Below are 12,827 nucleotides of genomic sequence, written 5' to 3' on the forward strand. Positions count from 1 at the left end.
ATTACTCATTTTGCTGGGTGCCATCTCATGGCCTGTAGACCTCTCTCCTGGCAGCTTACTTGTATCACCATAAGTTGTCTTCTTCACTGAACTCAGGGAATACTCACAATTCCTGGTTCTCATATTTGAATGATTTTTGTTGTCTAGCAATTCTTAAGATATGCTGCTGCGTTTTCCTGAAACGGATCATAACAATTATGGCCCTGGGTGGCCTGGCTTCAGGCACAGCTCTTTATGCGCTTGTTCAGTTTCATAAGGAGGTTGAGCCAGCACGCCCAGGAAGTATGCTCCAAATTTTGTGCATGCACTGTACTGTATCTCCTTTTTCTACCCAAAACCTGCTGTTTTCCCCCACATCAGATACCTTCCCTATTGCCCTATTCCTGACATGCTACAGACCATGATGAAGTGGGGGCTCTAGGAATAGATTTCATCACTAGAAAGCCCGATACTCTTTCACACTTACCAGTCCCATTAGTCAGATCGCTCTGGTCCTTGATCCGAGTCTGCTGTTTATTCCTGATGCAGCTTCTCTGCTCACCGTTCACTGTTGCCGCCCTGGGGGATCCTGATGAGTTTGTGTGTGTTCTGGACAAAAGAACAAAAGCGGTTAAGGCCAATGCTTGTTAATCTTTTTATGGCCGTGACCCCTTGACAGCAGAAAATGTAACTGTTTGACCCCCCTCCCCCACCCGAGACGCAGAAGAATGTTGCGCCTACGGAGAGAACACCAAGGTCATGACCCCAAATGTGGGTTTTCTGACCCACAGTTTGGGAAGCTCTGAGTTAAGGGTAAGAAAGTCTGGTACTTGGATTCTTTTCAGGGGAAGCAAAGGAAGATGGAACTGTCCCATCTGCAGAAGTAATGAAGTCTAGTATCTCTGCTCCATCTGTCATCCCTTCTGTGAGCTTCCTGCCTGGGTCACTTGTGGGCTTCCCTACACTGCTCTATTCACTAACCAGCTGGGCCAGCTGCAAGTCTTAGCACACAAACACAGGTCCCTCAAGGTAGGACACCAAACTGAGCAGCTAACGAAAGAACACAGCTGAGAAGAGGGCCTCAATTTCCAATGTGAGCAACCTTTAAAGAGAGAATATGGCCAGGTAATTAAGCAGGCTGAAAATTAGCCTACGGACCAAAATAGATAGCAAACATTTGGTCATAGGAAAGACACATGTATCTCATCCTAAAATTGTTGAGGTCTGAGAAGGGATCTGCATGGACAGTTCCATACACTAACACAGTTAATGAGGGGTGGTGGACGCTCCCAGTGGAGGAGATGAGGACTATCTGAATTCAAGAAAGCATGCGCTAAGCACAGAAGGATCTGAGGGAGAGGAAGGGATCAGTTCTCGGCCATCTGGCTAACATCAAGGGTAAGGGAGAGGAAGGCGTAGTAAGTGGTATGGATGGGCAGACTGGATAGGTCACATGAGTCTTTACCTTTCATCATTTTCTCTGTTTCTATAATAAATACAAACTGCAATCATCCATCGAGTCTGTCTAGTAGCGTGGTTAAAGCTGCAACTGCCGAACCTTGAAGGTTACACACCTCCTACACCTTTATTTGGGTTACAACTGCCGCTCTATGCAGGTTACTCCCCTCCCACACCTTTACTTGGGTTGTAACTGCCCTCTATAAATAGGGTTACTATTCGTCCGGATTTCCCCGGACATGTCCTCTTTTTGAGGGCATGTCCGGGGTGTGTGGTGGATTTTGCCCGCGCCCACGTTTGTCCGGATTTCTGGACAAACGTGGGCACGGGCAGGCGTGTGCGTGCGGTGGGCGGGCGATCGGAGCTGTGGGTCTGGTCTCCCGTCCCCTCCCCTTCCTTACCATGTTCCCTGGTGGTCTAGTGACGTCTTCGGGGCAGGAAAGAGCCCCCTCTTTCCTGCCCGGAGCGCTGCCTCCCCTGTCCATCATCCTTCTCGGTCTGGCTGGGGATTCAAAATGGCCGCCGAGAGTTGAACTCTCGCGAGGCCGCTTCAACTCTCGGTGGCCATTTTGAATCCCCAGCCAGACCGAGGAGGATGCAGCAGGCAAGGGCAGGCAGCGCTCCGGGCAGGAAAGAGGGGGCTCTTTCCTGCCCCGAAGAGAAGACGCTACTAGACCACCAGGGCTAGATAGTAAGTGACGGGGGGGGGGACTATGTGACGGGGGCGGGGAATAGGGGGCGGAACGAGGACCCGAAGGGGGCGTGGTGGGGCGGGGAATGAGGCGTGGCAGGGGCGGGGTAGGGGGCGTGACATGTGTCCTCTTTTTCAGAGGACACAAAATGGTAACCCTATCTATAAAGGTTACTCCCTTCCCATGTCTTTACTTCGGATTACAACTGCTGCTCTATGTAGGTTACTCCCTTCTCACACTTTTATTTAGGGTTGCTACTACTACTTATCAATTCTATAACGCTACTAGACATTCGCAGCGCTGTACACTAAACATGTAAGAGACAGTCCCTGCTCGACAGAGATTACAATCTAATTAAGACAGACAAACAGGACAAATAAGGGATTAGGGGCCTGAATAAGTGAATAGGGGTTAGGAGTTAAAAGCAGCTTCAAAAAGGTGGGCTTTTAGCCTAAATTTGAAGACGGCCAGTGATGGAGCTTGACGTACTGAGTCAGGAAGTTAATTCCAGGTGAACACGGCAGCTAAATAAAAGGAACAGAGTCTGGAGTTGGCAGTGGAGGAGAAAGGTACAACTGCCGCTCTACACAGGTTACTCCCCCTCCCACACTTTTATTTAGGGTTACAACTGCCGCTTTATACAGATTATGCCCCTTCCAGGCTTTTATTTGGATTTGTAACTATTTTAAGCTGAGGTGCTTAAATTTTGGGTTTTGTCCTTTTGCCTTTATGGATCTTCTGTGCATATTCAACTCCTTCTTGAATTCTGTCATTTCTGTGTTTGTTTATGACATTTATATCCCACATTAGCCCAAACTCAGGTTCAGTGTGGTTTACGTAACGATTAGAAAAGCATGAACATGTTCAAAATACATTAACAGAAAGTAAAATACATCATACAATGTTAGACCAGTAAAACTTGAGTTAGGAGCAGATGTAATTAAATAGTTATGGACCTGTTCATTAAGGTGCACTAGCGTTTCCAGCATGCGCCAAAAACCAGCGCACAATGCTAGAGACACCCTTATGGGTGTCTCCAACATTAGTGTGCGCCAAAATCGTCAGCGCGCCTACAGCGCAGATTAGCAAAGAGAGCCCCAAGTGATTTAAGTTAGAGAATTGAAATATGGAGGAAAAAGGGAAGGGGCCAGGATAAGCTGGGATACATAGGAGTAGTGAGAGGTGAGATGAGGTCAAAATTAATGCCATTACTTTGTAGCTTCATTTTATGCCCCCTAGTCCTAGTATTTTTGGAAAGAGTAAACAAACGATTCACGTCTACCTGTTCCCACTCCACTCATTATTTTATAGACCTCTATCATATCTCCCTTCAGCCGTCTTTTCTCCAAGCTGAAGAGCCCTCAGCCGCTTTAGCCTTTCCTCATAGGGAAGTCATCCCATCCCCCTTATGATTTTCATCGCCCTTCTGTACATTTTCTAATTCCACTTTTTTTTTTTTTGAGATGCAGTGACCAGAACTGAACACAATATTCGAGGTGCAGTAACACCATGGAGCAATACAAAGGCATTATAATGTCCTCATTTTTGCTTTCCACTCTTTTCCTATTAAAATGAAGACATTGCTATGAATGTCTGCAGTCGATTGGGGACATCCCTGCTGCAATGTCATCTAAAGGTAGGAAGACCCTGGATTCTCTGAACGGAGAACTGTCCTGGCACCTGTAACTGGACCCACATAGGAAGGAACAGTACTGGACCTGTTGCCTACAAATGGGAAAACTGTTTCTAGTGCTGTAGTGAGTGGTCATCTGGGAGGCAGTGACCAGTACATGTGGTTCAGTATTAGGCCGGAGGAGCATAGCGTTCAGTCAAAAGTGAGAGTCTTGGACTTTGTGAAAATTAACTTTTTAAGTTGAGGAAGTACCTCAAGGAGTTGTTAGCTGAATGGGAGGAGTGTGGTAGCCGTGTTAGTCCACTCTTAAGGTTATCAATAGAAAGGACTTAACACGGATCTGGGGTTCCTAGCCCATTATAAACCATAAAGCTGTATGTCTCTGTTGATCACCCCACCCCTCACCTATCCACACCCATCCTGTTAGAATATCAATGATATGCTTTGATGTCCCCATGCATACCTCCTACCCACCCCCATCCTCCCACCCTGTCAGACTGTCATAGTAATGCTTGAATGTTTTCACTTATATACACTGTCAGCTAGCACATTTGCTTATTTCCGATCTGAGGAAGAAGGGCAACCTTCGAAAGCTAATCAAGAAATGTATTAAGTTATGTCCAATAAAAAAGGTATCATCTTATTTTCTTTTCCATGTTTTATTTTGTTTGATTTCTATTGATAGCTGAATGGGAGAATCTAGGGGAAACAGGAGAGAAATGGGCAAAACTAAAGAGAGATACCATAAGTGTACTTAATATTAATTAAGTGTACTTCTACCCTTATCCTACTCTGTATTGCTCACTAGAAGCTGTAGTCCCATCCCCGGAGACTTATCAGCCTCGTTGGGATTACTTCTGTCTATATTGCTACTATATATTCGTCCCAGAGTTGTATTCTCTTTTCCAGAACCTTATCAGCTTCCTTCCACCTACTGTTACTCTATTTTCCACTCTGTATATATTCCCGGAGTTGGTACTCTCCTCTCCGGAACCTGTAAGCCACATTGAGCCTACTGCTATGCGGGAAAATGTGGGATACAAATGTAATAAATAAAATAAATAAGGGCACAAGTCTTTCTGTTCTGATGTATTATATGATTTAATGTTAGGAAAGTATATACAAGGGAAAAGGGGTTGCTGTGGTTTTCCGAAAGTGAGGACTGGAGACCAGCGGGTGTGGTCCCCTCTCCACAAAAGCAGAATAAGGAGGGGGTTGGGAAAAGCAGGCCTCTGTGGTGAGTAAATTAATGGAAAGGCTCCTAAAATAGTGGAAAGAGGGAATGGAGCACCTTTTACTGGAATCTGGTTTCAGTAGAACTAGGTCTTATCAGACTAACTGATCAATTTCTTTGACTGGACCAGGAGAGAGCACTTAGCATGGTGTATTCGCATTTCAGCACAGGCGACTTATAAATAAACTGTGAGTGACCTTCCTATGGGTCTAAAGTGGCTGTGTGGGAGGTGACAGAGGAAGTGGTAAATTGCAGTTCATTTTTATACTGTATGACTTAACTACATAAAGTTCATCAAGTACACGTGAAATTCAAAGCAGTTGTTGAGAAAACTGCAAAAATATGTAAGGGGGGGGGGTTACTTTTTTTTTTTCCCTTACCATGTACATGTAGTTTTTATTGTATTTGGTTTTTGCTTTCCTACATAGCTTACTACATAAGTACATAAGAGAAAATTAAAATACACGAAAAAGAAAAGGCCTAAGAATGAAAGGTGAAGAAAAGCGAGAAGAAAAGTGCAGGACAAGACAAGACAAACTGAATTAGGCAGAAAGTTATAAATTGTTACATAAGAACATAAGTGTTGCCATACTGGGACAGACCGAAGGTCCATCAAGCCCAGCATCCTGTTTCCAACAGTGGCCAATCCTGGTCACAAGTACCTGGCAAGATCCCAAAACAGTACAACACATTTTATGCTGCTTATCCTAGAAATAAGCAGTAGGTTTTCCCCAAGACCATGTTAATAATGGACTTTTCTTTTAGGAAGATATCCAAACCTTTTTTAAACCCTGCAAAACGAATTCCAGAGTTTAATTACACGTTGAATGAAGAAATATTTTCTCAGATTTGTTTTAAATTTACTACTTTCTAGCTTCATTGCTTGCCTCCTAGACCGATTATTTTTGGAAACAGTAAACAAGCGATTCATGTCTACCTGTTCCACTGCACTCATTATTTTATAGACCTCTATCATATCTCCCCTCAGCCGCCTTTTCTCCAAGCTGAAGAGCCCTAGCCACTTTAGCCTTTCCTCATAGGGAAGTCATCCCATCCCCTTTATCATTTTCGTCACCCTTCTTCTGCACCTTTTCTAATTCCACTATATCTTTTGTGAGATGCGGCAACCAGAATTGAACACAATATTTGAGGTGCGGTCGCACCAAGGAGCGATACAAAGGCATTATAACATCCTCACTTTTGTTTTCCATTCCTTTCCTATTAATACCTAACATTCTATTTGCTTTCTTAGCCGCAGCAGCACAATGAGCAGAAGATTTCAACGTATCATCAACGACACCTAGATCCCTTTCTTGGTCCGTGACTCCTAACGTGGAATCTTGCATGACGTAGCTATAATTCGGGTTCTTCTTTCCCACACGCATCACTTTGCACTTGCTCACATTAAACATCACCTGCCACGCCACCCTTCTGCTTAAATCCCTGCGCTAGTTACCAATTCTATTCTGAATTCAGTTTAAGGTACTCACTCTCACATTCAAAGCTCTTCATGATGGCAAAACAGAACATCTTGCTTCTCACATTATTCCTTACACTCCGGTCCGTTATCTACATTCCATAAATGATCATCAACTTGTTCTCCAGCCCCCATCCCAAGCTAGATGGGAAAAAAACAAGAAATTCTGATTTCTTTTTCTTGGGCCCTTTGCTTTGGAATTCTTTACCCCACTCTCTTAAAACGGAGTCCTTCCTATTCTTTGGTTCATACAGCCCTTAAGACCTGTCTTTTTACTTTAGCCTTCTCTTCAACCCGATACTAGAATGCCATGAGGGACCATGCGAAAAACACAACCAAGAAGATGTTCCACTCAATGTGGAAATTAAAAAGAGTAAGACCTTTCTTCCCAACGTCCGTCTTCCGCAACCTGATACAATGAATGGTCCTCAGTCATCTAGACTACTGCAACGCACTCTACGCTGGCTGCAAAGAGCAAATAATCAAGAAACTTCAGACAGCTCAGAACACTGCAGCTAGACTCATATTCGGAAAAACAAAATGAGAAAGTGCTAAACCCCTACAAGAAAAGCTACACTGGCTCCCACTTAAAGAACGCATCACGTTCAAAATCTGCTCCCTAGTTCACAAAATCATTCACGGAGACGCCCCAGCCTACATGTCAGACCTGATAGACTTACCACCCAGGAATGCTAAAGAATCATCCCGCACATTCCTTAATCTTCACTTCCCCAACTGTAAAGGTCTAAAATACAAACTAACGCATGCGTCAACCTTTTCATACCTGAGCACACAACTCTGGAACGTAGACTACTGAAGACCCATCTGTTTAACAATGCATACCACAAAGATCAACAAATGTGAACTCCTCCACATATATCCAGAATTGTCTTTTAATATAATATCTGCTTGTTATACTACTATCATGTTTTATCATTATAATGTTAACCAAGACCCTTCTATAATACTAAATGTCTATTTTCTTATATATTTCCACCATTCATGATGTATTGTAAGCCACATTGAGACTGCAAAGAGGTGGGAAAATGTGGGATACAAATGCAATAAATAAATAAATAAATAGACTAAAAGACACAGCAGTCCTTCCCCGACTTTCCCTTAACTCTCTCCTGTCCCTGTTTATCTTTTTTACCCCATCCTTGAGAGAGAGTGAGAGAGAGTGTGTGAGATTGATTTAGAGGTGATTCAGGAGGTACTCATTATGATATCAGGTCAGATTACAGTTAGCAAAATACAGTCAATCATCTTCAGCTACAACTCATAGTAACATAGTAGATGACGGCAGAAAAAGACCTGCACGCTCCATCCAGTCTGCCCAAGAAATGTGCCACTTTTTTGTGTATACCTTACCTTGATTTGTACATGTCTGCTTAGCCCTATCCCCGCCTCCCATCACCGGCTGTGGCACAGACCGTATAAGTCTGCCCAGCACTATCCCCGCCTCCCAACCACCAGCCCCGCCTCCCACCACCGGCTCTGGCACAGACCGTATAAGTCTGCCCAGCACTATCCCCGCCTCCCAACCTCCAGCCCCGCCTCCCACTACCGGCTCTGCTATCCAATCTCGGTTAAGCTCCTGAGGATCCTTTCCTTCTGAACAGGATTCCTTTATGTTTATCCCACGCATGTTTGAATTCCGTTACCGTTTTCATCTCCACCACCTCCCACGGGAGGGCATTCCAAGCATCCACCACTCTCTCCGTGAAGAAATACTTCCTGACATTTTTCTTGAGTCTGCCCCCCTTCAATCTCATTTCATGTCCTCTCGTTCTACCGCCTTCGTATCTCCGGAAAAGGTTTGTTTGCGGACTCAAGCACAGGAACTAAAAATTAAGCTGTCAATACACAATTTCACTAATTGAACAGAAAACAGAGTAAAGCTGGGAATCTGTTGCTACTCTGACAAGTAAGAATTTGGTACATGAAAATAAGGTGAAGGCTTTGGAGAATGTGGTGAATCAGAAGAGTATTTTCTTTTAATAATCTCCCAAAGTGCTATCTCCAGTTGGAAGTTTTGAGAGTTCCTGAAAAGACTTTACCTCCGATTTCTAAAGCTTATGTCTTCTGCCCTTTGAAAAAGCTGAGGGAGGTGAGGGATTGTCTGTTTCAGCAACCTATGGATGCTTAACCTCACTCTTTCTTTTGAATCTTTTTTAGAAGCGAGTGTTCTTGCAACTTTGGTTCTCTCTTTGGTTGTGCATTCTGGACGGGACACTCTGAAGATTTTTCTTTCACCACAAGGATGCAATATTTCGTAATATAACAGTCTGAATGTTTCTAGATATGACTAAAGCTTCCATCAGTGTTTCATGCGTGTCTTGATTCCGCATTTTCCTATCTTGCACCCAAATTATGGAATTCTCTCCCAGTAACCTGTTGTAAAGGTTTTAAATTCCACATTAAAGCATATTTGTTTTCTACAGCTTATAATTGGCTTCTGACCACACCATCTTAGTTGTGTCTATCAGGGCCGCCGAGGGGGAGGAGGGGGTAAAATTCCTCGGGGCCCAGCACCGGAGTCTCTCTCTCTCTCCTGCTCCTGACGGGACCCGAGTGATCGCATCCCGACAGGAGCAGAGGAGAGAAAACTCCGGCACTCGGCCCCCCCCTTGGAGGCTGGGGAGGACCCGGAGCTTCCTCCATTGTTGCTCTTCTGCCCATTGCTGAGCAGCTGCTTTTCCTCTCAGGCACGCATGCTCGTTTTTGAAACCCAGCATGTCCTGACAGGAAAAGCAGCCACAGCGGCAGGCAGTCAGCGCTGGAGGAAGAAGTCTTCTGTTGGCGGAGCCTCAGGATCCTCGCCAGCCAAGGTATTTCAATTCTGTTGCGGCAGCGGACGACGATTTGGGAGGGCGGCAGCGGCCCTGCCCCGGTTCAGTCTCTCGGCGGCCCTGGTGTCTATTCTCACTTCATCTCAGTGACTCACTGGGAGAGAGAGTGGATGTTCCAGTAGCCTATTCCTTTGTCATGTGCTTTCTCGATTAGCTGTGTTTTCTTCTTCTCTTGTCCCTCATCTATTAATTTTTTTAAATTTTATAAACTGACTTTCCGCACCAATCAAAAGGCAGTGCATGGAGCATAACAAACAAAATCCTGAAGCAGGTGGTTTCTCTTTATGAGATCGGGAGTATTACGAACGGCTGCTGTCAGTGGGTTTCCCATGATTATGGAGAAATTTCAAACAAATCTGGATGGCAGTGTGGGAGGTATTGTTCCATGTGAGTGAAAGGGGAAAGGGACGTGGTTCAGTTAGTTCAGCAAATCTGTTGGAGTGGTATTGGGTTATTATTCCCGTTTTATGCAGAGTAGGAACAGATGATGTTTTTCCACTTGGAATGCCCTCCCGTGGGAGGTGGTGGAGATGAAAACGGTAACGGAATTTTTAAAATGTGTGGGATGAACATAAAGGAATCCTGTTCAGAAGGAATGGATCCTCAGAAGCTTAGCCGAGATTGGGTGGCGGCAAGGTTGCCAGATGGGCAGTTTTCCACGACCTGCTGCGGGAAATTTCTGACCGCTGTGGGTTGCGGTTTTTGGGGCTGGTTTTTTTTTTTTTTGCCGGTCGGTTTTTTTTTTCTCCGCCGGCTGCAGTTTTTTGCCCCGCAGGGGGCGTGCTTAGTGACGTTGGGGGGTGGTTAGTGACATTGGGGGAGTGGCTAATGACAGCAGGGGTGGGGCTGGTGACGGCGGGGGTGTGAAATTTTGAGCGGGTTTTGGAACTGGTTAATTGGCAACACTGGGTGGCGGAGCTGGTGCTGGGAGGCGGGGCTAGTGCTGGGCAGACTTCTACGGTCTGTGCCCTGAAATGGCAAATACAAATCAAGGTCAGGTATACACATAAAGTAGCACATATGAGTGTATCTGTTGGGCAGACTGGATGGAACGTACAGGTCTTTCTCTGCTGTCATCTACTATGTTACTCATTCTGAAAAGAGTCAACCTGAAGCGCAGCATGGCAATCTTAGAATAAATTATACCGGGGGGGGGGGGGGGGGGGACAACGACACCATTAAATAAAATAAATAAATAAATGGAAAAGTGATTATTCTATATGTTTTTACTTTGTTGATCCTTGCAAACAGCAGCAGACTTTCACCACTATTTGGGGGGGGGGAGAATTAGAGACTGAAACACCACATGGCACTTTATAGTTTTTTCATAAGCCTACACAATTTTTAATTATAAAAAGTAAACACAGAAAAGGGAAGAGCGGGTCTACACGGGTCCTTTCCTGTTACTTGCAGGCTTTTTGGCTAGTTCATACATTACCCCCATTATTTTGGGGGGGGAGGGAGGAGCAGGGGAGGAGGGAGAGTATCTGACATGCTTCATTTAGACCGTAAGGGGTGCGCCTGGTCTGCTCCCCCATGAAAGCGCAGCTCTAAACCTGCAGCTTCTCTAAGGGATTTACATGGTGGCTGTAGGATGTGGTATTGCATGTTCACTTTGTCGGGAATTACTTGGGTCATTTTTGAGAAAAGCACTGTACAAATAGGAGTGTTAATGTAATGTGCATTATTAAGTTTAGTTAAGCGTCAACTGAATGATGTGGAAATCAGTTTTGTGGACCTTGTTACTTGGTGTGAAATGACTCTTGCTCTGATGTTTTCCTGGGATGGAGGGAAGTCAGGCAAAATCCAGTTATCAGGTAAGCACAAGTTCTCACAGCCCACAGTCCAAAGCTGTGACATTCCCCACCCCCTGGGATACAGAGACAGCAGCAGGCAGCCAAAGTAAAAAGGTGGGGGGAGGGATGGGTGATAGAGAAGGATGAGGTAGGAAGAGACCAGGGTAATACTGGTAAAAAGAAAATCACTGAAAAACCACTTCTACTCCATGCTCGGGATTCTCACAGTGTAACTCATACAGGGCGTCATTCCCAGGTTGCTGATTTTCTCTAGCTGAAATTTAAATAATTCGTTTGTTGCTTGGATTTTCCAGGGACCAGGCTATCATTAAATAGTGAAGCTGAGCATGGCTGTGACCCCTCTGGCACATAGGCACTGCCCTCACACAGCCCACTGCAAAATTTCACACTCCTCTACCAAATTTATCTCAAGACATCAAAGACCTGCAGCTAGAGAAAGGGGATACTGATGAAAAACTAACTCTTTAGTTCATGTGAAATATTTGTAGAAAGCAAGAGATGGACCATGCAAAAGAATAGGGGTGAGCTGGACCGTGTGTGTGTGTGTGTGTGTGTGTGTGTGTGTGTCTCCTTTTCTCACACATATACCCAGAAAAGCTTTATTTGTTTGGGACATTCATTAAAATACCACCAAGGCAACTGAGAGCAAGGAATGAATCAAGACAGAGAATTAACTAGAATGCAAGTACAAAATGAAACCCAAGTCATCTCAGTACTGCTACACAAAGTCCATTGCTTTGCGTCTCTTTTCCAGACATCAATATGAGGGTGAGAGAAAGTGTCAGCTGCCTAAAAAGAACATTTCAAAACCAGCATCCCATAATGTCCCCCCAGGAACCCAGATACAGAGAAGAGGTGCTATTACTTGATGGTACTGGGTACAAAGCCCGGGAATATTATTTATATTATTATTTTATTTGTTACATTTATATCCCACATTTTGCCACCTGTTTGTAGGCTCAATGTGGCTTACATAGTACCAGAGAGGCGTTAACGACTCCGGTGTAAACAAATACAAAGTGATGTTTTGGTAAGATAAAGTTCATGTGGCACAGCCACACTAGGGAATCGTACAACGGAACAGTTGTGTTAAGTCCATTAGGTTCTTTAGTTTTGTTGTGTTGCAGAGGTCTGCTTGTTTAGATTAACACAGTGAATAGCAGATAAACAGTGGCGTAGCAAGGAGGGCTGCAACCCGGGGCAGTTCGCCATTGCACCTCCCCCCCTCCAGGTGCAGCACGATGACACTCCCCCTCAGCGCATCAACACCCCCCACGACCCAGTGCCTACCCTCCTCAGCTCCCTCCAACCAGCTGAGCACCCTACCTTTAAAGAAATTTTGGAAGCCATGGAGAGGCGAGGCGCAGCGTCTCGCGCCTGCAAGTAAAAGAAGCGAGGATCGTCATTGGGCCTTCCCTCACGCTGTCTGTCCCGCCCTTGTGGAAATAGGAAGTTGCATCAGCGGAGGGTGGGACAGACAGCATGAGTGAAGGCCCGATGACGATCCACGCTTCTTTTACTTGCAGGCGCGAGGCGCTGTGCCTCGCCTCTCCACGGCTTCCGAAATTTCTTTAAAGGTAGGGTGCTCAGCTGGTCGGAGGGAGCTGAGGAGGGTAGGCACTGGGTCGGGGGGGGGTGTCATTGTGCTGCACCCGGGGGGGGGGGGAGCTGGCAGGGAGCACCCC

General features: G+C 45.3%; 1 protein-coding gene across 1 annotated transcript in view; it reads right to left on the reverse strand.

The window, feature by feature from the left end:
- Positions 1 to 12,827, reverse strand: part of LOC115459340 (NEDD4-like E3 ubiquitin-protein ligase WWP2) — a gene marked incomplete at its 3' end in the record, with an annotated part of 91,000 nt that overhangs the window by 39,225 nt on the left and 38,948 nt on the right. Inside the window, exon 4 of the mRNA XM_030189181.1 lies at positions 467 to 588. Coding sequence (XP_030045041.1) covers positions 467 to 588 — 122 coding nt within the window. The remainder of the gene's footprint in view (positions 1 to 466; positions 589 to 12,827) is intronic.

Source organism: Microcaecilia unicolor, unplaced genomic scaffold (genome assembly GCF_901765095.1).
Source record: "Microcaecilia unicolor unplaced genomic scaffold, aMicUni1.1, whole genome shotgun sequence".
In the NCBI taxonomy this organism is placed as follows: Eukaryota; Metazoa; Chordata; class Amphibia; order Gymnophiona; family Siphonopidae; genus Microcaecilia; species Microcaecilia unicolor.